General features: G+C 33.2%; 1 protein-coding gene across 3 annotated transcripts in view; it reads right to left on the bottom strand.

The window, feature by feature from the left end:
• The window catches only part of sptlc1 (serine palmitoyltransferase, long chain base subunit 1), a 30,920-nt gene extending 11,649 nt beyond the window's left edge, over window positions 1-19,271 (bottom strand). For 2 of the 3 annotated variants that reach the window (XR_012385915.1, XR_012385916.1), the window contains exons 1-11: window positions 19,199-19,259; window positions 16,360-16,467; window positions 13,734-13,828; window positions 13,510-13,603; window positions 10,620-10,692; window positions 8,370-8,502; window positions 8,116-8,245; window positions 6,799-6,888; window positions 5,316-5,423; window positions 5,134-5,229; window positions 694-790 (exon numbers count right to left, since the gene is read on the bottom strand). Coding sequence is in view for 1 of the 3 variants with exons in the window: in NM_001020471.1 (NP_001018307.1) it covers window positions 694-790; window positions 5,134-5,229; window positions 5,316-5,423; window positions 6,799-6,888; window positions 8,116-8,245; window positions 8,370-8,502; window positions 10,620-10,692; window positions 13,510-13,603; window positions 13,734-13,828; window positions 16,360-16,467; window positions 19,199-19,252 (1,078 nt within the window). In the remaining 2 variants the exon portion in view is untranslated. 3 annotated transcript variants of the gene reach the window in all.
• Between the last annotated feature and the right edge of the window lie 3,358 nt (window positions 19,272-22,629).

The raw sequence follows: 22,629 nt of genomic DNA, 5'->3' as shown, positions 1-22,629 counted from the left end.
TGTCTAGAAATTTATAAAATCTTGATGTAGTATGTAACTACAGTGTATGTACACACTAGTATATAGTATTTACTTGTGTAATACTGGTGTAACTACACACTTTTAAAAACACAGTATGTGGGGCTACTAATTCAGGTAAGGCTAATATTTCTGACTTTAACTATATATATATACATATATATACATATATATATATATATATATATATATATATATATATATATATATATATATATATATATATATAYATATATATATATATATATATATATATATATATATATATATATATATACACACATATATATATATATATATATATATATATATATATATATATATATATATATATGTGTGTGTGTGTGTGTGTGTGTGTGTGTGTGTGTGTGTGTGTAAGTCTATCAATCTGAACAAAATTAACTTAAATATCAAAATTAACTTAAATATTTTTTTGCCATTTTTAAAGACCATTTAAATCGTCCTAATAGCTGCATTATCATATTTACGATTAATTCAAAATGAACAGTCCAAATGAAAATTCTCAGTTTCTCTGAAGTTGCTATTTATATTATTAGTACGACAAACCTTGGCCTGTGTAACTTTTCAAAAACAAAATGGAAAAACTTGTGTAAATAACTAAATGATCTGAACTAGAAAGAAAGAAATGTATTTATTTGATATAAAGTTCTTTACCTGGATCTTCCTCCATGATGTTCAGGGCTTCGATAGCAGCAGCAGCCAGCATGGGGGGAAGAGATGCTGAGAAACAGTAACCCTGACCTGACAAACGCTGAGAATAAATAAATAAATAAATACATACATGTTGATCTTCAATTATTAATTCTCAATAGATAATATTCATATTTATTTTAGGGCAAAATAATGCAACAGAAAGTCTTGATTAGAAGCCAAGCATCTGGACGCATCTGGAGTTGGGATTTTCGCAACCATCACAAAAGGCTTCAAAGACAAAACACTTCATCATATTTGAACAATACTATAGGCCTCTGGGATTTGAACATTCATATGCTTTTAGTTATTTAACCTTTCTCTCCCTTAAAAAGACAATCATCCAAACTGCCCTATCTGTCTCCCCCTCACCAATTTTAGGCCATATATACAAATATATGTGTGTGTTTGTGTGTGTGTGTACAGTAGTCAACATTTGAAGTGACTCAAAATCATTTCTTAAAGTTTCTCTAAAACTATTGAACAACATCCATTCTTGTCATATACAGTTGAAGTAAGAATTAGTACCCCCCCCAATTAAAATTATTTGTGTTGATAGCGTCAAACATTTCGAGTTTTACTAACCTAAACATCTTATGTTCAGTTATCAAATCGTTATAGATCAGTTGATAGAACAAATTAAGTCCAAACAACTATTTAGCTACTCAAATAGTATTGCTTCTAGCATTAGAGTTAAGCTAACACACAAATAAAAAGTAATTCATTCATAACTCATTCTGTTTGAATTCTACTTAATATAATCAGTTTTTGAGTTACTGTAGCGCTTTTTCTTTAAGTCCAAGTAACTTTTTTAAAATTATAGGTTAAACTAACAGTTGAAGTCAGAATTATTAGCCCCCTGTTTGTTTATCCCCCCGCCTCAATTTCTGTTAAATGGAGAGCAGATTTTTTTTCAACACATTTATAAACATAATAGTTTTAATAACTCATTTTTAACAGGTGATTTATTTTATCTTTGTCATGATGACAGTAAAAAATATTTGACTAGATATTTTTCAAGACACTTCCATACAGCTTACAGTGACATTTGGTTAACTAAACTGAAAAAAGTGTTCCATGCAGAACTGTTGCAAACAATTTATTTGTGTTAAATTTAAACAAACAAATTAAGTTTATTAATGTTCAACTTAATTTGTTTGTTTAAATTCAACACAGATAAATTGTTTACAACCACCTTACGTAAAAAAAATTGAGTAAATCCAAGGAGTCATCTCTGAATAATTTTTTTCAGTGTAGGCAGGTTGGGGTAATTAGGCAAGTTATTGTATAACAATGGTTAGTATAGTTGAGAACAAAAATGCATGTGTAACAGTAAATCGAATCCGTGTGGCTCAAGGACAAAACAATAATTATTAAAACGAGCCAGGCTAACAGACCAGTCGTACAAGAGTTAGTTTTAATCAAACCAACTTTTTCAAATGTGAACACACCCTTATTTTTTTTACTACATTTGAAGAGTTAAAAACTTTATTTAATACTTCATATAAAAGGCTTTTTGGTGATGCAGCTTAAAGAGGCCTCTCATATGAAGAATGAAGTCGCATGCATTGCTCAGGTGTGAATTTCTTTCAGACTTTAACAGTGTAAAAATCTTGATGGTTCTGTGGGTCTCGTCTATCAAATATGATCTTTATTTTGAAATTACTATCGACTTCAGGTGATTGGTTGGGCCATTACACATCTTGATTTTCTTTCTCTAATAGACATTGAGAGTTTCCTTGGCTGTGTTTTGGACCATTATCTTGCTGAAATGTACACCTTGCTTTCATCCACATCATCTTGCTAATGTAGATGTTGGACTAAAGCAGCAGATATTCATTTACACTGAGGAAGGGCAGAGGATTGCTAAAGAACTACTGAGAGATTTCAGCTGCTGTCTGGGCTTTCACTGCCTTTCTATGCTTCCTTTCTTCATGTGTTCAACACTTTTTCCCTGTGTCATTTCATTTTATTACCCATAACTTAATTTGTAAAACTAATTAGATTTCATATATGAATTTCTTTGCTTGTTACCAACATCTGGGGAAATCTTCAAGTCATCGGCACCTTTAGAAATATCTTTTCTGAGAAAAATAGTGACGTATTTAATACTTAGTTTCCCATCTATACATGTGCTTAGTCTTATATCTGCTGTGTGCAACCACACAACATTATTATGGGATATTTCCTGACTTTCCATTTGATTTGCTGAAGATTCCTCAAGCAAAAGCTTCCTCAACACTAAAAGCAACTGTGCGAAAACGCTGAACAAGCGGTTCAGATTATTGAAGGTTCATATGCGTTTAAATAGAGCGTGTGGATTCACTTCCCTCACATCATTAAAGGGAAGAATGAACCTGATATGATCCATGTGATGTTATGAAACAGGCATGGAAAGCTAGGCAAGGAAAAAAAAAAAAAATGTCCGCACCATGGTACTTAGTGCACTGAAACCCATAAATAAAAGAGGACGGCACAATGCATCATAGACTAACTGAAGTGGAATAAAGGCAAAGCGGAGGATTAATGTCAATAATCCCACTTTTGGATACTTTAAAGAAGCGGCTATTCAACAAGCAAGATTACCGACGCAAGAACTTCTGCTTTTCCAGAGATCTGGATCGCATTTCAGACAGTTTCTCGGGTAAATGAGGAAAAGTCTGCACTTGCTTCCAGATTTGAAAAGGCATATGTATGTAATTAGTTTTATCTTTAGAATATAAAAGCCATATGAACCTAAAATATACATCAAACGAAGCTTCTTTTGATCATTTCAGACTCACGGCTAAGAGTATATAAAATATAGATTTGTCTAAAAACATCTGCTGCTTACTGCATACACAGACTAGGCCAACGTTACATAGAGATTCATTTATTCTAATATTTCACGTAGGGTTACACTGCATTTTCCCCTACCGAAAATTACAGTCAGAAAATTAAATTTTTGGCGTTTTTGGTCTAAAAGCACCCGATTCGAATGTTATCACCAAGCTGCAACATCCTGCTCTACTAGTAGGCACAAAAGGCCCCTACTGGCCCATATCTATCAGCTGATAACACCCATTCATACGAGTGATGACATTCGAATCGGCTGCTAAAAGAGAAAAAAAGGATACACTGCACTGTTTTGCTAAGCAGTGTTCAGCCCGTAGGATTCACTCTCCCCCCCAGCCATTGTTACAATTGAGGCGGAGAGTGAAACCCGTTCATTTCAATGGCTTGTGATGCGCAAGGGTGACTTGTTGCTATGCCAAAATTAGGTTAAAAATTGCTCAATATTCTGCTCTCAGGATATCATGCAGATGTACGCGAATAAATAAAATTGAAGTCAAAACTATTAGCCATCCTGTTATTTTCTTTACTTTTTCAAATATTTCCCAAATGATGTTTAACAGAGCAAGGAGTTTTTCACAGTATTCCCTATAATATTTTTTTTCTGAAGAAAGTCTTATTTGCTTTATTTCTGCTAGAATAAAAAGCATTTTGTTTTAACAATAACTTCCCTTATTAACCTAACTAACCTAATTAAGCCTTTAAATGTCACTTTAGGCTGTCTTGAAAAATATCCAGTCAAATATTATTTACTGTCATCATGGCAAAGATAAAATAAATCAGTTATTAGAAATGAGTTATTAAAACTATTATGTTTAGAAATGTGTTGGAAAAATCTTCTCTCTGTTAAACAGAAATTGGGGAAAAATAAACAGCGGGGCTAATAATTAAGGAGGGCTAAAAAAATCTGACTATATATGCAGGAACCGCACATGCCATGAAACAAAGCAAAGTTTCCTTAAAATGTTATTGTATTTTATATATGGTAGTGTATTCTATGTTATTATGCTGTGCTTCTATTTTAGGCGTGACATATTACATTACATTCTGTAGGGGGTCTACAGATGAAAAATAGCCATTCTTGGCTAATTCTGGCACATTTTACAGTAATGTTTATTAATGTGCATTGACCCTGTAAACAAACAAACTAAACTAAACCTGTATACCTGCTGCTTGCGATTGCACTACCGCACTGTCATGGCAATGCTGATAAACTGACACTTCACGGTCAATAAAATGTGGTTATTTTATTGTCTATTACTTATAATCAGTAAGTTACTGAGTTAAATTTTACAAAAGTACTTTATATCATTTGATAAAATAAGGAATAATTATAACAAAGCATTTTCACTTTCGGTTCTAAGCCAAGTGCGTCCAGAATATTCATTTTGGTGCATCCCTCATTTCAAGTGATGCCATTAGTGGAAGTAAGATGTGGATTTCAATAGCTTGGACAATCTGGTCACTCTTAAATATATATTAAATCTGTTTTATGGGATATTATGCAGATCTAATAAATGCAGAAACAGTGTTGCAGAGATCGCAAAGCATCAGCTTTGCTTACAGCCATACCTGATGATCAATAACGAATGATCTTCCACAGCAGAAACCTCCGATGGATGCCAACGCATTCTCCATGTTTGCACTTATGAGGTCAATATCGTCGATCTAAAATAAGGTCAAACACATATTGATATCATAGTGATATTCATTATTATTCTTAATATATAGTGTATATATCAGCCATTACGTACGTTGACCCCAAAATGCTCTGTGACTCCTCTTCCGTGTTCGCCAAGCACTCCAAAAGACATGCTCTCCTCCAGAAAGATTCGCACTTTATATTTGTACTTCAATTTTACCTGGAAAAGATTTTATATTATAATGTGAAATATTTAAAAAATTCAACTTGTGAAATGTAGAAGCTAATCTTTGCTTTTATGTCTTGCTAACGAGTTCCTAGTGGTCACAACTACAACAACAAAAAAGGTTCAGTTTAAAAGTAATACATTTAACTTTTATGGTACGAAAAAGGGACATTGCAAAAAGAATTTGAGAATGAAGCTCCATTTCCATTTCACGTGTCAAATCAGCACTTCACAGAAAACAAACCATCAATAATAAAAAGGAAGTTTCTGCAAAAAGGAAATCACTGTAGCTCTTTTTGTTTTTCAAAAGGTGTGGTAGATTAAAATTTAAGCTGTTTGTTCAAATACTATAAAATTTGTAAACAACAGTACTATATAATAGACTTTCTTAGCAAACACATATCAGCCTTATACTAAATTGCCTATTAACTTTAAACTAAAGCTTTGTGATTTGGACAAGTTCCACGAAGACTAAAATGTTGTCGAAATGATCTCACTGAATTCTGATTAGAGGAAAGGACTAAACAAGATCCCATTTTGTAAAGTAGACAGAGATAATAATGGTAGAGTTTCAAAAAGCTGCAATTTGAAACCTGTTTTTAAACATGTTGGTAATATTTCAGTTTAAATACCAATTCTGCTTATTACTAATCAAATTAAAGTGACATTTAAAGGCTTAACTAGGTTAATTAGGTTAACTAGGCAGGTTAGGGTAATTAGGCAAGTTATTGTATAATGATTGTTTGCTCTGTAGACTATCGAAAAAATACATAGCTTAAAGGGGCTAATAATTATGACCTTAAAATGTTTTTTTTTTATTAAAAACTGAAAATTAAAATTAAAAATATTATCAGACATACTGTGAAAATGTCCTTTCTCTGTTAAACATCATTTGGGAAATATTTTAAAAAGAAAATTCAAAGGGGGGCTAATAATTCTGACTTCAACTGTATATAGTTAATAATATGTAGCAATTTTTATTTGATGTGTTTTAAATTTTCAGCTACTACACTAAAAATCCATCCGAATAAATCTGCAGATTAGTAAAAAAAACTAAGAGAAAGAAAAAAATTCTTTCTGGCCCAATACTTATTACTTGCTTACTTCTTTAATGCACATCTTATTCTACATGATCTTATTCGACCTACCGAATCCTACCAAATACATAAATCTAACTATTACCTTAATAACTAATAATAATAAGCAGCAAATTAGGAGTGTATTGAGATAAAAGTCATAGCTAATGGTTTATTAATAGCAAGAATTATAGTCCCCAAAATGCAGTGAGCATACAAATGAACAGCCAAATTAGACACAAAAACGATAGTTTTATAAACAAGTATAAATGCTAAAGTTTGTGTTTTCTTACCAGTTCAGGCAGTGGGCAGATATCTGCAGTGTTGATGTAGAGACCCTCGACTAAAATGAATCGCCGGATCACTCTTGCCTTACGCGGATTCTGTAGTTAAACATAAAAATAAGGTATACATGTTCAGGGAAAACAAACAGCTGCTCAAAGCATGATCATAAATTCATTAATAATTCATCTGTGCACTGAGCAAATATGTGCATGAGAATGGGTATTTAAGTATGATATTTGAACTTTTTACAGAAGACTCCAATTGCAATGTTATGTGGTGTAATAATAGTTAATACAGCAATATATTGACCATCATATTGAGTAGAATCATTATTTTGGATCACAGTGCAGCAACAAAATACTAATAATTTTACGTGGTTTTAAATGTTTAATTAATAATATATGTTTATACAACACTTGAATTTCCCCCAATTGTCAGCAAGAAATCTTTAATCATTTAGTTAGTAACAAGATTTAATATGATCACTTATTTTTTATGTGTATATTTTTGCACAGTTATTTGTGGGTCATTTGCATCGCTCTACCTGAATTGTATTTGCATTGCCCCACACAATAGACATTACATATTTTTTTATACAATGCAAAAGTAGTCAAAACAAATAACAACAACACAGCTTCTTTTTCCTGTAACAACAGCACGGCGGATAACAGTAAATCTAAATATTTATATTATTATTATTATTACTACTACTACTATTTATAACTGATTTGCTTTTTATTAGTTTTTGTGTAAAAAAAAATTCATTTACTCTTTATTTCATTTTTTTTAACACAAAACAGAATGAAAAAAAAATAAACAAATAAAAAATGAATAATAATATAATAAATTTTTTGTGGAAAACCTGATGTGACCCAGCCTCACTCAGGCCCCGAGGTAAAGAGTTTGAGACCCCTGGTATAAGTAAAAGGAGGAGTACAGAAAAAAGGGCCACAATTCTGGCGAATATATGGTTGTATCAAACTGTCATCGTGCGTTTACACATGCTTTTGAAGATACTTTTGAAAGTAAAATTAGTATTTTAACCAAACCTAAAGTCAGTTATACTAAATATTGTTTAAACTACTGATTTTGCAACTTTTTACTCAATTGTTTTATGTTGAATCTATTTAAATTTGTCAAAACCAATTAACTTGATTGATGTGTTGGCACAACATGAATGAATTGTGTGGAACCCAGGATTTTTTTTACACTGTGTTATTTAGATGTTTTTTTTGTTAGTTTTTTTGTTTTTAAAGAGTGTAATATACTGCTTTTAAAAGTAACTTTACCCAAATCTGGTCACAGCTGGTCAAATCTCTCCTTACCTTCTGATCTTCAATCTCTTGCTCCTTCAGAAGGCGTTCAAGATCCTCCATATCATTGTGTTTGAAGTATTTAATGAAGCTGCGTGACGCCTGAAGGCCTTTCTGAATAGAGAAACAGGCTGCTTCATCACTGAGAAACAAAATGAGAGGAGAGACCGATCTTTAAAGATGCTCCAGTTTTATTTAATGCAGCAGATGATTAACAGTTGATGAAATGAAGAGGCTCGGTGAAATATAAGTAGGCAGATGCTCACACAAAGATGATGTCTCCTCGTTTGGAGTAAGCTGGAATGGCACTGGCGATGGTGGCGAAGCCGTACGAGTAGATAATGGCCTCCTCCGTCCTCATGAACTTCGCTAATCGCTCCTCTAACTCCAGATGAACATCTGCAAGACAAAAATTTAAACATACTAAACCCAGGATCATGAAAATGATAGTGTTGACATGTTTGCAGAAACCCTGTTACATTGCTACTTGCACTTTTAGTGGCCATTTTAATGTAAAATGTCCAATAGGTGGTGCTAATAATACATGTGTTTACCAGGGGCAGGTGTGGCCTAATGGTCGGTGAGTTAGACTTGTAATCCAAAGGTTGATGGTTTGATTCCAGGTTCCGGTGCGAATTAAAGGTGGGGACAGTAAATGAACCGTACACTCTCCATCTTCGAAACCTAGCCAAGGTGCCCCTGAGCAAGGCACCTAACCCCTAATTGCTCCCTGGAAGCAAAAGCTGCCCACTGCTCTGCACTGCTCTCACTCAAAAATGTGTGTGCGCACTTGGATGGGTTAAAAACAAAGAGCCAATTTGGAGTACGGGTAAAAACCATACTTGACAAGGCTCACTTCACTTTCGTAATATTCGCAAGACCGGGACACACCAAGCCGACGGTCAGCCCAAGGGTTTTGTTGGGCAATCGGTCAGCACTGGTCCAGCTAGTTCACAGGTGTAAAACTCAGTTTCTGGAGGGCCGCAGTTTAGCTTTAACCCTAATTAAACACACCTGATCAAACTAATTGAGTCCCTCAGGCTTGTGTCGCTAAGTAACGACGTATGCTATTGTAAAAGCATCTTTTTAGTAAAGCATACACTCAATGCATCACATAGCGGTATGATGCATGAATGTCTCATTTATATACACTATGAAAAGCAGCTACGCTATTTATTCTCTTTATTCTCTATTTCCATCTGGAGACACTCATCCAGAGGCCCCTAGAGATTATGCAGCGCCACTGATGCGATCCAAGACCTGGCTGAATGAACACACACAGTTGAAGTCAGAATTATTAGCCCCCTTCAAATTTTTCTTTTTTCTTTTTTAAATATTTCCCAAATGATGTTTAACAGAGCAAGGAAATTTTCACAGTATGTCTGATAATATTTTTTTCCTCTGGAGAAAGTTTTATTTGTTTTATTTCAGCTAGAATAAAAGCAGTTTTTAATTGATTAAAAACCATCTAGTTACCATGTAAGTTTACAGGTATAAGCGACACTTAATATAAAGTGGGACCACCATGGTCAAGGTCATAATTATTAGCCCCTTTAAGCTATATTTTTTCTGATAGTCTACAGAACAAACCATCATTATACAATAACTTGCCTATAACCCTAACCTGCCTAGTTAACCTAATTAACCTAACTTAAATTAACCTTTAAATGTCATTTTAAGCTGTATAGAAGCGTCTTGAAATATATCTAGTCAAATATTATGTACTGTCATCGTGGAAAAAATAAAATAAATCAGTTATTAGAAATGAGTTATTAAAACTATTATGTTTAGAAATTTTCTAAAAAAAATCTTCTCTCCATTAACCAGAAATTGGGGGGGGAAAATAAACAGGGGGGATTATAATTCTGACTTCAACTGTATGGCTGAATGCCTTTGAATAGCTACAAAATTTGAAAACAAAGTATTCTAACTTCATTGTGTTGAACAAAAACTGATTGCGTCGTACGTGGATTACATCTGAAATTGTAAATCCCATCCACATCCATTGTATTCAACTGCCTTTCAGTAAAATCAAGAGACTTTGTTTACAGTCCAAGACATAATTTTGAAATGAATGCAGTGTATTTTAAATGTAAAATGGATATAACGTTTGTGATGTACTTAAAATCCTGACTTTAATTAATGGGGATTAAATGGACACTCAAAAATGAACACTCTCTGTTAATTAACTCTCCCTCAGGTCACTGAACATGTAGGTGAATTTTTCCTTTAGTAGAACATTAAAGAAGCATTTTAGCTGAATTTGTGGTCCTTGGTGATTTATGTAATAATTTTAAAAACATTTTTAAATGCCTAAATATCATTAAATATCACAATCTGCATGTATAGCACTGCAGAGTTTTCCTCCCTCTGGTGTTCATTTCAGCTGAACATGCAGAAATCTGTCTGTACTGTTGCATTTTTCAGAGTTGTGCAAAAATGTTTTGGTAGAGGCATGTCTTTTTTTTCACCATTGAGCCTCTTTTGTAAATACTTGAGATGATAAATCAACCTACCGAAGGTCCCATAGAATCCTCTTGGTCCACAAGTTCCCACGCCATATTTTTTGAGTGACGCCAATGCCTTCAACTGAAAACAGGACAGCGAGGATTAATGCGTTTGTTGAAGTATGGAGAGATTTTCATCACAAGCAGAACCAAGAACATCAGCCAATCGGTTCTCCGGGCAGTTTACTCAGCTTAATGAGCCTCTTCAAGTTACCATGAAATTAAAATTGGCCAGATTTAGATTACTTGCTACATGTTCCAGATTTTACTGTACAAAACTCTGAGCTACTCCAAAAGAAATAATATTTAATTATTGTAAGCAGCAAAAGGCGCCCATAACAATCAAGCCTGAAATTATTCGTACCTCTGACAAATTCCGACCTAAAAGTTTTGTTCAAATGTAAACAAAAGCTGAGAATATATATATATATATATATATATATATATATATATATATATATATATATATATATATATATATATATATATATATATATATATATATATATATATATATATATATTTGCACACAATAGGACATTCAATGGCTTCAACTTGTAATTTTCGGTGTTTCATTTTTAATTAGTCAACTTTAGCTGCACTTTGCCACTTTCACTTTCATTCAGGGACATTTCATGCATGCCCCCCATGACAAACAAGATATTGGATGTGAGGAAAAAAAAAACTCAAAAATTGTGTTGTTTCAGCTCAGCTAGTTTGAGCAAACAGAATATATATTTTTTTTGATTGTGGAATAATTTACCTGCTGATATTCGATCATTTAAGATGTTTAAGCAAACTTTATTATTACATTTTATCCTGAATCGTACATGTTTTTCATGAAGATTGATTATGTTGTGACTGGATTCACTGATCAGTGTATTTTGCGTTATGTTTTGTTTATAATGTGATAATGTTGTGATATTTTTCCCTATTTAATGTTTGCGTTTTGTTGTTGTTTCATGAATGTTGTGTCAATTTGTGTTGTTGTTATGTGATTGTGGTAAACTGTATGACCCCCGCAAAAAGAGATGGTACATCTCAAGGAGTTAACAAAACATACGAAAACAAAACATAAAAACAAAACAAAAGAAAACAAAAACACAACTTTTAATAAAATATAAAGGTTTTTTTCAGCACTAATGCATTCATTTGATCAAAACTTGTGTAACTTGTGACATTAAGGAAAACACGGTTTAAGAAAAATTAGTTTTTACATTTTACTCATTAAAGGATCTTAGGAAAAAATACTATAATAACATAAAAAAAATGAATCAGAAAACATAATATTATAAGGGATATTGCGACTGTAGTAACCTCAGAAATAAATGAAATTTGAAATACCAATAAAAAAATAAAATATTTTACATTGTGACAACAGTTCACATTAGAAACGTTTTAACTGTATAACATTTGACCAACCCAAGCTCATTCTGAAAACGTAGCCCCCTGGACGTTTCTGGAGACTGCGATTTATGTAATATATATATTTCGTTTTTTCAAGCGAACGCTACAGGGTGGTGTGACGCCGCTCCTCTTTGCACTCGCCAGCTGGGCTGACAGCTTACCTCCTCCGTGTGGAGGGTTTTCCCGGCGCAACCAGTTTGTCCGGTCAGCCCATCGTGTTATGTCAGAGGAGCAGAGGCCCGGAGGCCCGGAGGAGGAGCCGGCAGCGTTCGACAAAAAACAGAATCCAAAAATTAAAGCGAACGAGTTCGTAACAGGGCGAGAATGCGGCGAAATCCGAAAATGTGGTCAAAATCAGACGAGGGTTTTTTTTTTTTCTGCACGGCTTTTGTAAATCGTCGCTTGGGTTAAGGGAAGAAGGAGGAGGAGGAGGAGGATGGCCGGGTCGGCCGATTGGGCGGCCGCCCAGTCATTTTGTTCAGTTATTCAGCCAGTCGGACAGACGGTCGCTCGACAGCGGCCTCCGGCAGCTTTTTACACAAGAACAGCGCGGACGTGAACAGCGCGCACTCGCAAGAGCCATTAAAGACACGAAAAAATGCGCACAGTGGCCTCTTGCGGATTCACGAAAACAAAAACTGCACAAATACATACCTCTCGGGACTTATTTCGCGGTCTCCAGAAACGTCCGCGGAGCTACGTTTCCAGAATGAGCCTGGGTTGCATTTGACTGTGTGTTTTAACTGTATTGGAAACTGCATTCTTTTTTTTTTTTTTTTTTTTATTAGAATATGCATAAATCATACAAATACAAGAAAAAAAAAATCAACAAATAACAAATACAAAGCAACGAAACAAAAACAAAACAAAAACAACAACAATATAGTCATGTACTGGTATGTGCTTGAGTGTGTGCGTGTGAGTGTGTGTATGCATGTAAAGGTAACTTGGTGGACAGGTCAGAGTACATACATAACTGCATTCTTGAGTAAATAACTCTAGCTTTGATGAGCACTGCAGACTTCTTTGAAACATCTTTAAATTGTTACAGTTTCATCTTGCTGAATTTAACTAAATTTTTCCTTCGTATAACAAGAGACTTCTTTCAAAGTCCTTTAGAAGTCAGTAAAAATGCTGCCGATTTGTGTTGGGACAGCATAAAGGAATTAAGTTAACTTAATAGTTTTTACAAATTTAAGTAGATTAAACTTAAAACAATTCAATTGTCGCCCAAAAAACCTCCAGAATTGTGTTGTTTCAGCTCAGTTTAAATAAGTAGCTTGAACAAGCAGCAAACGTCATTCTTTCAGTGCACTAAAGCTATGTTTAAGTGCCATTTAAGTCATGCCTTCCAAATCAAATCCAGCAGCAGTGATGTTTTCATTCATCAAGCTGTAATCATCATAAATGAGCAAGCGGCACGTTATAATCAGCGGCCGCAGTGATGGATGTAAATGTGAGGAATGGAAAAGCCCTTAAAGCGGCTACAAACCTTCACGCGCTCATTGTCAAGCAGACCCAAGAAGTTAAACGAGGCAAAGTTAATGCACTCTTTGCCATTTACAATGATTTTGTGGCTTGGAGGCCTGTAAAAGAAACACACGGCCTTCAGTCAGGATCATTTACACAGCCGTTGTTATTCCGCTTGAGACATGTTGACTCTAAATAAGAGGTTTATGCAGAAATCTGTATACAGTAAATGTGTAGCAGACGTACCCTGTGACCACATCATAATTGAGGGAAGGGTGGTCTTTAGATACGGGGGAGACCAGCGGTTCGGGTTGCCACTCTTCAATTAACTCCTCTTTCTCCTGAAACACACAGATTTGGTGTTATTATAATAAATGTAAGTATTGAAAGACATTGATTATTTCTTATAATGCATTCAATAGATGTGTATAGTCGTCACATTCCGGGTTTGTTTAGATCATAGAAAACGTTATTGTATAAAACAGTAATTCCTTACCATCATAACTTGATAAAACATGATTAAAACTCTAAATAAAATGTTTAAATGTTAGTATTTTGATTATTTTATTTTTAATACTATTTTTAATTCATGAAATATGAATGAATAAATAGATAAATAAATAAAAATAAATACATTTATTAACACACCCATATAAAAAATATGATGCAATACATTTATTTGGTCAATATTGCTAAAAAACTGTATTTTGTGTAATCATAAACAAAACATACACATTTTGGATAAATATAAATAAATAAATAATATAAAACTAATAAATATATACATTTATAAACACACATAAAAGAATTTCCCTCAAAATAAATTGTTGGTCAATATTGCTAAGATTTTGACCATCTTATTGACTAGCTATTTTCGATGTGCGAAAACAAACATAAAATACATATATAAATATGAATAAATAAATAAAACAAACATTAAAAAAAAGCAATACAAATTTTTGGACAATATTTCTAAGAAATTGTATTTTCCATAGTGTAAAAAAAAGAAAATCTAACATAAATATGAAACTATTAATAAAAAAACAATAAACAATACTAAACTAATAAATAAATTGATAAACATTCAAAACAATATGCAGTTCCCACGCTTTCATGAACAGCTGATTCAAAGACTTTCAATGATTTTTTAAAGCACCATTTATTTTTAATCAAGCACCTTAATGTAATGTAAATCATATCTTAGCATATGTAGAGACCAAAAAAGTCCTGACTGTACTTAAGATTTAACTTACACTTAAAATTTTGAGGTAAAAAAGTCATGTTTAAGGTTACTTTTAAGTCATGTTCAAAAAACTTTAATAACATTTCTTGAATTCAAAACTGGTGATATTCAAATGCAGTTCCTGAAATATAGATAAAATGTGCATTATTTGACAGTGTTACTGTACAAGATTTAAATTTAAGATTTTTAGTTTAAGAGTTTCTCAGTTTTTGCCATTTTGTTTTGAGTACAATTGTTGAAATAAAACCATAAAGAAATTCAATTTCAAGTTTAATTCAAGAACTTTTAAGGACCTATGTTTGTTTTCAAGTACTTTCCAGGCCTTAAATCCATACTGTATGTCTGAAATTCAAGTACCTTTATGCACTTTCAAGAAGTGTGGGAAACCTGAATATGATGCAATACAAACTTTTGGTCAATAATGCTACGAAATTGTATTTTCACTGTGCGAAAATAAATATTCGATAAAAATTGTACAAGTAATAATAAATAAAATAATTATTAATAAATAAATAAAATCTGACAATTAACTGTTTAAACCTTGCTGAAATGAAAGCTATGTAAACTAAATTCATGGTATCATGATTTGTTTATATTTATAAATCATGATTGTTCAAATGCAATCTAGATACATGACATCTACATTTTATGAACAACATTAAAACATCCTAACTATTACTCTGAAAAGTTATTAAATAACTCTTATGCTCATCTTGCATAAACATTCACTTTGAGATAAAAAATAAAAGTGGTCAAAACTTTATTCTTACTGTAATGATTTCTCAATAGGTGTACGTATATGTTTATTAGCAGTCCTAAATAGGTTTTAGATTTAGGGAAAGTATTAAACAAAAATATATATCTATATCTGTCTGTCTGTCAGTCTATTTTGTTTTTATACTACATAGATAACTTTTTGTAAACTATACTGACACCTACATGGCAGATCTCAAAGCACAAAATACACAACATTAAAAGAAACTTAATTAACAATTAAGGGTTAATGAACTACATTGTCTAAATTTTCATTTCATTTTCTTTATCGGCTTAGTCCTTTTATTAATCCGGGATCGCCACAGCGGAATGAACCACCAACTTATCCAGCACGTTTTTACACAGCAATGGCCACAACCCATCCCTGGGAAATACTTTGTCTTAATATTGGCTGTAATTAATGTAATAATTGGCTTATCTTAATGAATCCTTTTATTCAAGGTGGATCATTTAAGCTGATTAAAAACTAATACAAAAAGTTACAAAAGTAAAACTATATTCACAGAAATGATCTTCACAGAAATACGAAGCACAAACAGTTTTCAATAATGATGACAATTTGAAATGCTTCTTAATATTAGCATCATTTCTGAAAACAAAACTTACATCAATAAACCACATAATAAAAACAAAAACTCTGATGTTCATTGTAACAACAGCTCACAATATGACTGTTTGTACTGTAATTTTGAGTAAATAATTGAGTATAAGTGGCTTTCCAAAACTTTTATATGACTGTATGTCAAACAAATTATTATTATTATTATTTATTAATGCCAAAATAGATTTATTGAAAACTATTTTTGAATGCAACTGTAAATGAATCCTATGTGACGTGCATAATCCATCTCTCACCTTTTCTGTGAGGTCTGATCTCTCCTGAAGTTTATACGTTTTGGAAAACAGCAGTCGGATAATCCATAAAATGAGAAAACCTTCTAAAATTAAGTGATATGCTGGGGCCTAGAAAAAACAACAACAACAACAACACACAAATAGTATCAGTTCCTTTGATTATTAGATGCATTCATAAGAAATTGTATAAAATGGCGACAAATTAAATAATGTAAAAGAAATCATTGATGGATTTCATATTATAGCCATATACATATCATATTAAATACATACAATATACATTAGATGATTTGATAGAAGAAAACCCTGTTAACCCTTGTGAATTCACAATGCTTTGGTTACGTTCGGAATGAAAACATCTGCTAAATTAAACTGTAAAAATGTATCAGATATATAGGTATTTCTTAATTTTTTTCCAGAGATATATTAAACATCCTTAGTCCTGTTCAAAACTACTAAATGTTCTTTTAATAAAGGATTTTGACTCTTTAATTCCCAAGTTTGTAATGTCGCTGATTTTTTATATAAAAAGGTAACTGTGAAATGGATTTAATTGTACCTTTTTTTGTGATTATTTATTTATTGCAGAACAAAGCCAGCATACATAGCTAGCGACAACTTTGTAAAAACCAGGGTTTGCATTAAATGAAAATACATAAAGAATAAAATAAAAATATAATAATAAAATAAAAGCAAAAAATTATAAACAAATAACAATACACAGGAAAAGAAAAACTCTAGGGTGAGAATTATCTAGTTATTATATTAAAAACTTTCTCAATAAAATCAGACCATGCTTTGATTGTATGGGGTTTAGCTCTGTTAATTCTTGCTGTAGAACGTTCTAATTTTTGAACACATTTTATCCACTGGGAATGCGGGTTCATGCCATATTTTGAATATAACCTTCTTGGCTGCAGTATGAAATAACCTTTTAGTTAGTTTAGATCATAATCATCATTCAATAAACAGAAATTGGGATGTTTAGGAATAATTATTTGTACTTTTAAATTACAGTCTTGGACATGTAAAGGTTAGTAACAACATTGGCTTTGCTGCATTGTTTGTTTGTGTGCAGAATCAGATTTTTATTTATTTTTCTTTCTAACATACTGTGTGTGGCTGTTTTTGCCCCATTGACTTCAATTATAACTACATTTTTGGATTGCAAAGCCATGACAGCACATAATCACATGGTCTTAATTGTTGGTGGTTTTCCCTGTTGGAAAAAGGTGCAATTTGTCATTATTACTGATAACAAAAATATCACCTAATCATGATCAAAATAGCTTAACCTCCTTCAAATAGGCTCAGAATCTCCAGTTCTCAATTCCACTGTATAGTCTCATGTTTGAGCAAAGCATATTTCAGTTTTGTCCGTCACACTACTCATCATGACATTACTTTTTCCCAATTTCAATATAAAAATGTTGTCATTAAGAGAATATTGGTCAAATTGGAAAAAAAAGTCATATATTCATATTAAACATGTCAAATATTAAGAAATGAAAACCCTAGTTTTCATTTACAGCAACGCCTCATGTTTGTTATTCTGGCCTATTGCCAAAAGAAAACAACAACTTGGAATTAAATTATTTTATTTGGAAGAAGCCCTTATAGAATAAAACATACATTAACCTTTTACACCAAATACGCAAGAAGAAAATTCAGTACATCTTGAGAAACTGAGAATTTTCAAGTGATCTATTGATTTTGTTTCCTCCTCATAGCTGTACATCGATTAAATATACAGTTGAAATCTGAATTATTAAACCCCTTTAAATTTTCTTTTCTTTTTAAAAATATTTCTCAAGTGATGTTTAACATCAAGGAAATTTTCACAGCATGTCTGATAATTTTTTGTTCTTCTACATGAAGTCTTACTTGTTTTATTTCGGCTAGAATAAAAGCAGTTTTTTACATTTTTTAAAAAGCCATTTTAAGGTTAAAATTATTAGCCCCTTTAAGCTGTATATTTTTTCAATAGTCTACAGAACAAACCAAATTACCCAAACCTGCCTAGTAAACCTAGTAAAGCCTTTAAATTTCCCTTTAAGCTGTTTAGAAGTGTCTTGAAAAATATCTAGTCACATATTATTTACTGTCATCATGACAAAGATAAAATAAATCAGTTATAAGAAATAAGTTAAGCCATTCCATGCAAATGTCAACGTTGCCATGAAAAAAATGAAGTTTTCACCAAAATACGGAAATTGTTTCTGTTATTTTTGCACATTCAGACTTTCTGCTTAATAATATAATTTCAGAAAAATACTCTTTGCAAATTTTAAATAGGGAAATCACAACAGCAGTTAATGACTATCAAAGTACAACCTTATTTACAGTCAATTACATAGTGGTAACATTGTTTTGAAGTCATCCTTGCGTGCTATTTCAGACTCAATATTCAACTTAGCGCGATAAACAATATATGGGCCATTAAAAGAACGAATTTGCGAATACCAAACCTACTTTACCTCAACTTACTACACAATTTGGCAACAGATAAAAACAAAATAAACAGTGTTCTTGTTATACAATGACATAATTCAATTTTTAGCAGAACCTATATTTGTGTAAATCCACCACCATTGGTACAGCACTATAGCTACTAGTAAAGGTAGAATTAGGTGTGCAACTCACCTGTCTGACTGATACTCATGTCATATTTAACACTTCCTGGAGTTACACTATGAGACTACTGAAGATTACATGTGAAATACAGCCGAATACAACCACCTACGCCAGTCCTGTTTACCTCAGCAAACGCAGAACAGTCTGTCGATATTTACAAATCTTAAAAACCTCAAAAAGACAAAAGAAGAAAGTTTGTAGTTACCTCGTAAAAAGCTTGCACCATCTCCACCAACACCCACTGTTGCCCCGACGCCATTTTGACTGAGTCACATGATCGCTCTGCGCGACTTCCTGATTGATAAAGAGGCGCCATCGCGTGGAGGAGAAGCGTCATTGCAGGCTTCGTCAGTCGGATTTTCCACCTCTGTTTTTGAATGTGATGTCATTTGCTTGGTCACCATCAAACCAGCATTACGTTATGGTTATAAAGAAACCATTTGTTACATTTCTTGTACTGTTGCATACCGTTTGGTAAGCTGAACATTTAATATAGGCTGCTGGAGAATGTTATGGGGGAAATGCAGTATTGTGTGTGTGTGTGTGTGTGTGTGTGTGTGTGTGTGTGTTGCCGTTGTTGCTGTTGTTTTGTGTTGTCTTGAAATGTAACAACCACTTTAGATATTGTAAGAATTGAAATATTGCAAATATTCTGATATCTTTGACAATTCAAAACATGAGCTGAAGACAGGGCCAATGGACTCCACAACCCACCAGGGGGGAACGCGTGAAAAACCAGTTCCTGCTGCATTTGCATCTGACTATGCTGAGACTCAGCTTCATCCCCCCAAGTCACACATATGGTCATTTCAATGTTTCAATGTTTTAGACTAACCAAACTGACTTTAACTATCATGTTTGATATCATTTGAAATGTCTCAGTGCGATTGGTACAATGGTCTCATTCTCCCAGAAATAGACATAATCAGAATAATAAATATAGAACTACAGGCATCTTTTGAACCACTGTGAGGGGTGTGACTTTTACACTAAGTGTGAATGCCTTTTTTCACACCCCCTTCCTTGAGGGAATTCTTGGATTATTTAAGGTAAGGGTTGAGAAAAACTCAGGGCGATTCTGCCTAACCAGATCAGCCCATAACATGGCTTGTTCCATGTTATGTATATTTCAAAGTCAGGAATGCATCTTTTCATCTTGGATTTATCTTTGATAATTTGATGTTTTGTATTGATCGTTTATGAATTGACTGATTGAATTGGCATAATACATTTACCTGACTAATAAATTGTTATGTTTTGAATGATTCAAACAGAGTTCGTGTTATTATCTTTAGTAGATTGTGGTAATTTCATAGCACCACAAGCCCCTGTTCAGGTTAGTAGCGGACTAGAACACGGTAGACGGAGCATTGCGGCACGTTACACGATGTCTCTAGAGCTCCGACTAACAAATTGGCATTTATTCATGTATACTTAGGTTGTAAAAGGATATCTAAGGGGATAGTCCTTCACCCGATAAACTTTTAATACTATTTAGATAGTATAGTGATTATTCAAAGTTACTACTAGTTTAAGTACGACTGGTCTGCTTAATTCTATAGTAATGATCGTTATATGACTAAATAGCTCTGTCTGATTTAGGAGGTAGCAGACCTATGGGGACCGCATAAAAAATATCCTAATCTGAGTAAGTAGTGTTCTGCCTTTTTAGGATAGCGGTCAATCGCCACTGTTTAGTGACCAAGACTGACATGCTTGTGCTTAAGAAATTGTATACTCGGCCGGTACAAGATTCAGGATGTTATAGAGATCCCAATGAACGAGAATAACATAAAATGATGAACCGAAGAGAATATTCAATCATAATCTAAAATAATGTGAAAGGAAACAAAATAACTTTCTCAATGTTTTATAATTGGAGTCAGATAAAACGAGGATAAACATATTAATATTCTAAACCATCTCATACTAAAATTGGAGTCAGATATGAGTTAAGTTTAATATAAATCAACATTGTGCACTGGAAAGACCGAACATGCAGTGAACCTTCATCCACCACTGGATACCGTCATTGGACCAACTGGCTGGACCTTACAATATCATTCATATTGATTAGGAGAATGGTATAAAAACATTCAAAAATTACTTTTATAGCTCTTAAACTTTTAAAATACTCTTGTTTTGTCCTGGTAAATTTGGTATTAGTGCGACTACTTGTTCTTGTGGCATTTAAACCGACCACAACCGAATTTGGAATTGCAAAGCAGGCTACCATAAGCGATAGTAATTCATTCGTTCATTCATTCTTCTCCAGCTCGGTCCATTATTTATCAGGGATCGCCACTGTGGAATGAACCACCAACTATTCCAGCATATGTTTTACACAGCGGATGCACTTCCAGCCACAACCCAGTACCTATTAGGAATCGATTGTAATTATATTTCTGATCATTTTATCTTAGTTATTATTCTAAAATGTGTGTGTTTTTGAAAGAAATTTTTGTCTTTACTATCTGTATGAGTTCGACATTAATTGGACTTTTTTTCTGTGAATCTATCTATCTACAAGGTACAGTTTTCCCTGATCTGTATCTTAAATAATAATATTAATAATTAAAAAAAATAGATAATACAAATATACATTTGACCACCCCATAATGGTATCCAATATCGGGGTTCATGCATCAGTTTTTGCAAGAATCATTCAACAGTCTAAACGAGAGGATCTGAATGCAGACCTGGTGCAGTGCAATCTGAGCTGCATCCAAAACTTTTTAATGTGCTCACCTAACCCCACCCCTAACCCTACCCGTCACAGTGACATCACTCACTCCAGTGAGTGCATTGTGTCTGACATTGCATAGCTGAGTGCATAGAGAGAGCATAGCTATCTATCTATCTATCTATCTATCTATCTATCTATCTATCTATCTATCTATCTATCTATCTATCTATCTATCTATCTATCTATCTATCTATCTATCTATCTATCTATCTATCTATCTATCTATCTATCTATCTATCTATCTATCTATCTATCTATCTCCGTCCGTCCGTCCGTCCGTCCATCTATTTATCTATCTATCTATCTATCTATCTATCTATCTATCTATCTATCTATCTATCTATCTATCTATCTATCTATCTATCTATCTATCTATCTATCTATCTATCTATCTATCTATCTATCTATCTATCTATCTATCTCCGTCCGTCCGTCCGTCCGTCCATCTATTTATCTATCTATCTATCTATCTATCTATCTATCTATCTATCTATCTATCTATCTATCTATCTATCTATCTATCTATCTATCTATCTATCTATCTATCTATCTATCTATCTATCTATCTATCTCTGTCCGTCTGTCCGTCCGTCCGTCCGCCCGTCCCTCCATCCATCCATCCATCCATCCATCCATCCATCCATCTATCTATCTATCTATCTATCTATCTATCTATCTATCTATCTATCTATCTATCTATCTATCTATCTATCTATCTATCTATCTATCTATCTATCTATCTATCTCTGTCCGTCCGTCCGTCCGTCCGTCCGTCCGTCCCTCCCTCCCTCCCTCCCTCTATCCATCCATCCATCCATCCATCCATCCATCCATCCATCCATCCATCCATCCATCCATCCATCCATCCATCTATCTATCTATCTATCTAT

The sequence above is a fragment of the Danio rerio genome, chromosome 10 (genome assembly GCF_049306965.1).
Source record: "Danio rerio strain Tuebingen ecotype United States chromosome 10, GRCz12tu, whole genome shotgun sequence".
Taxonomy (NCBI): Eukaryota; Metazoa; Chordata; class Actinopteri; order Cypriniformes; family Danionidae; genus Danio; species Danio rerio.
The sequence above is the reverse complement of the archived record's forward strand: the minus strand, read 5'-3'. Positions and strand labels throughout refer to the sequence as shown.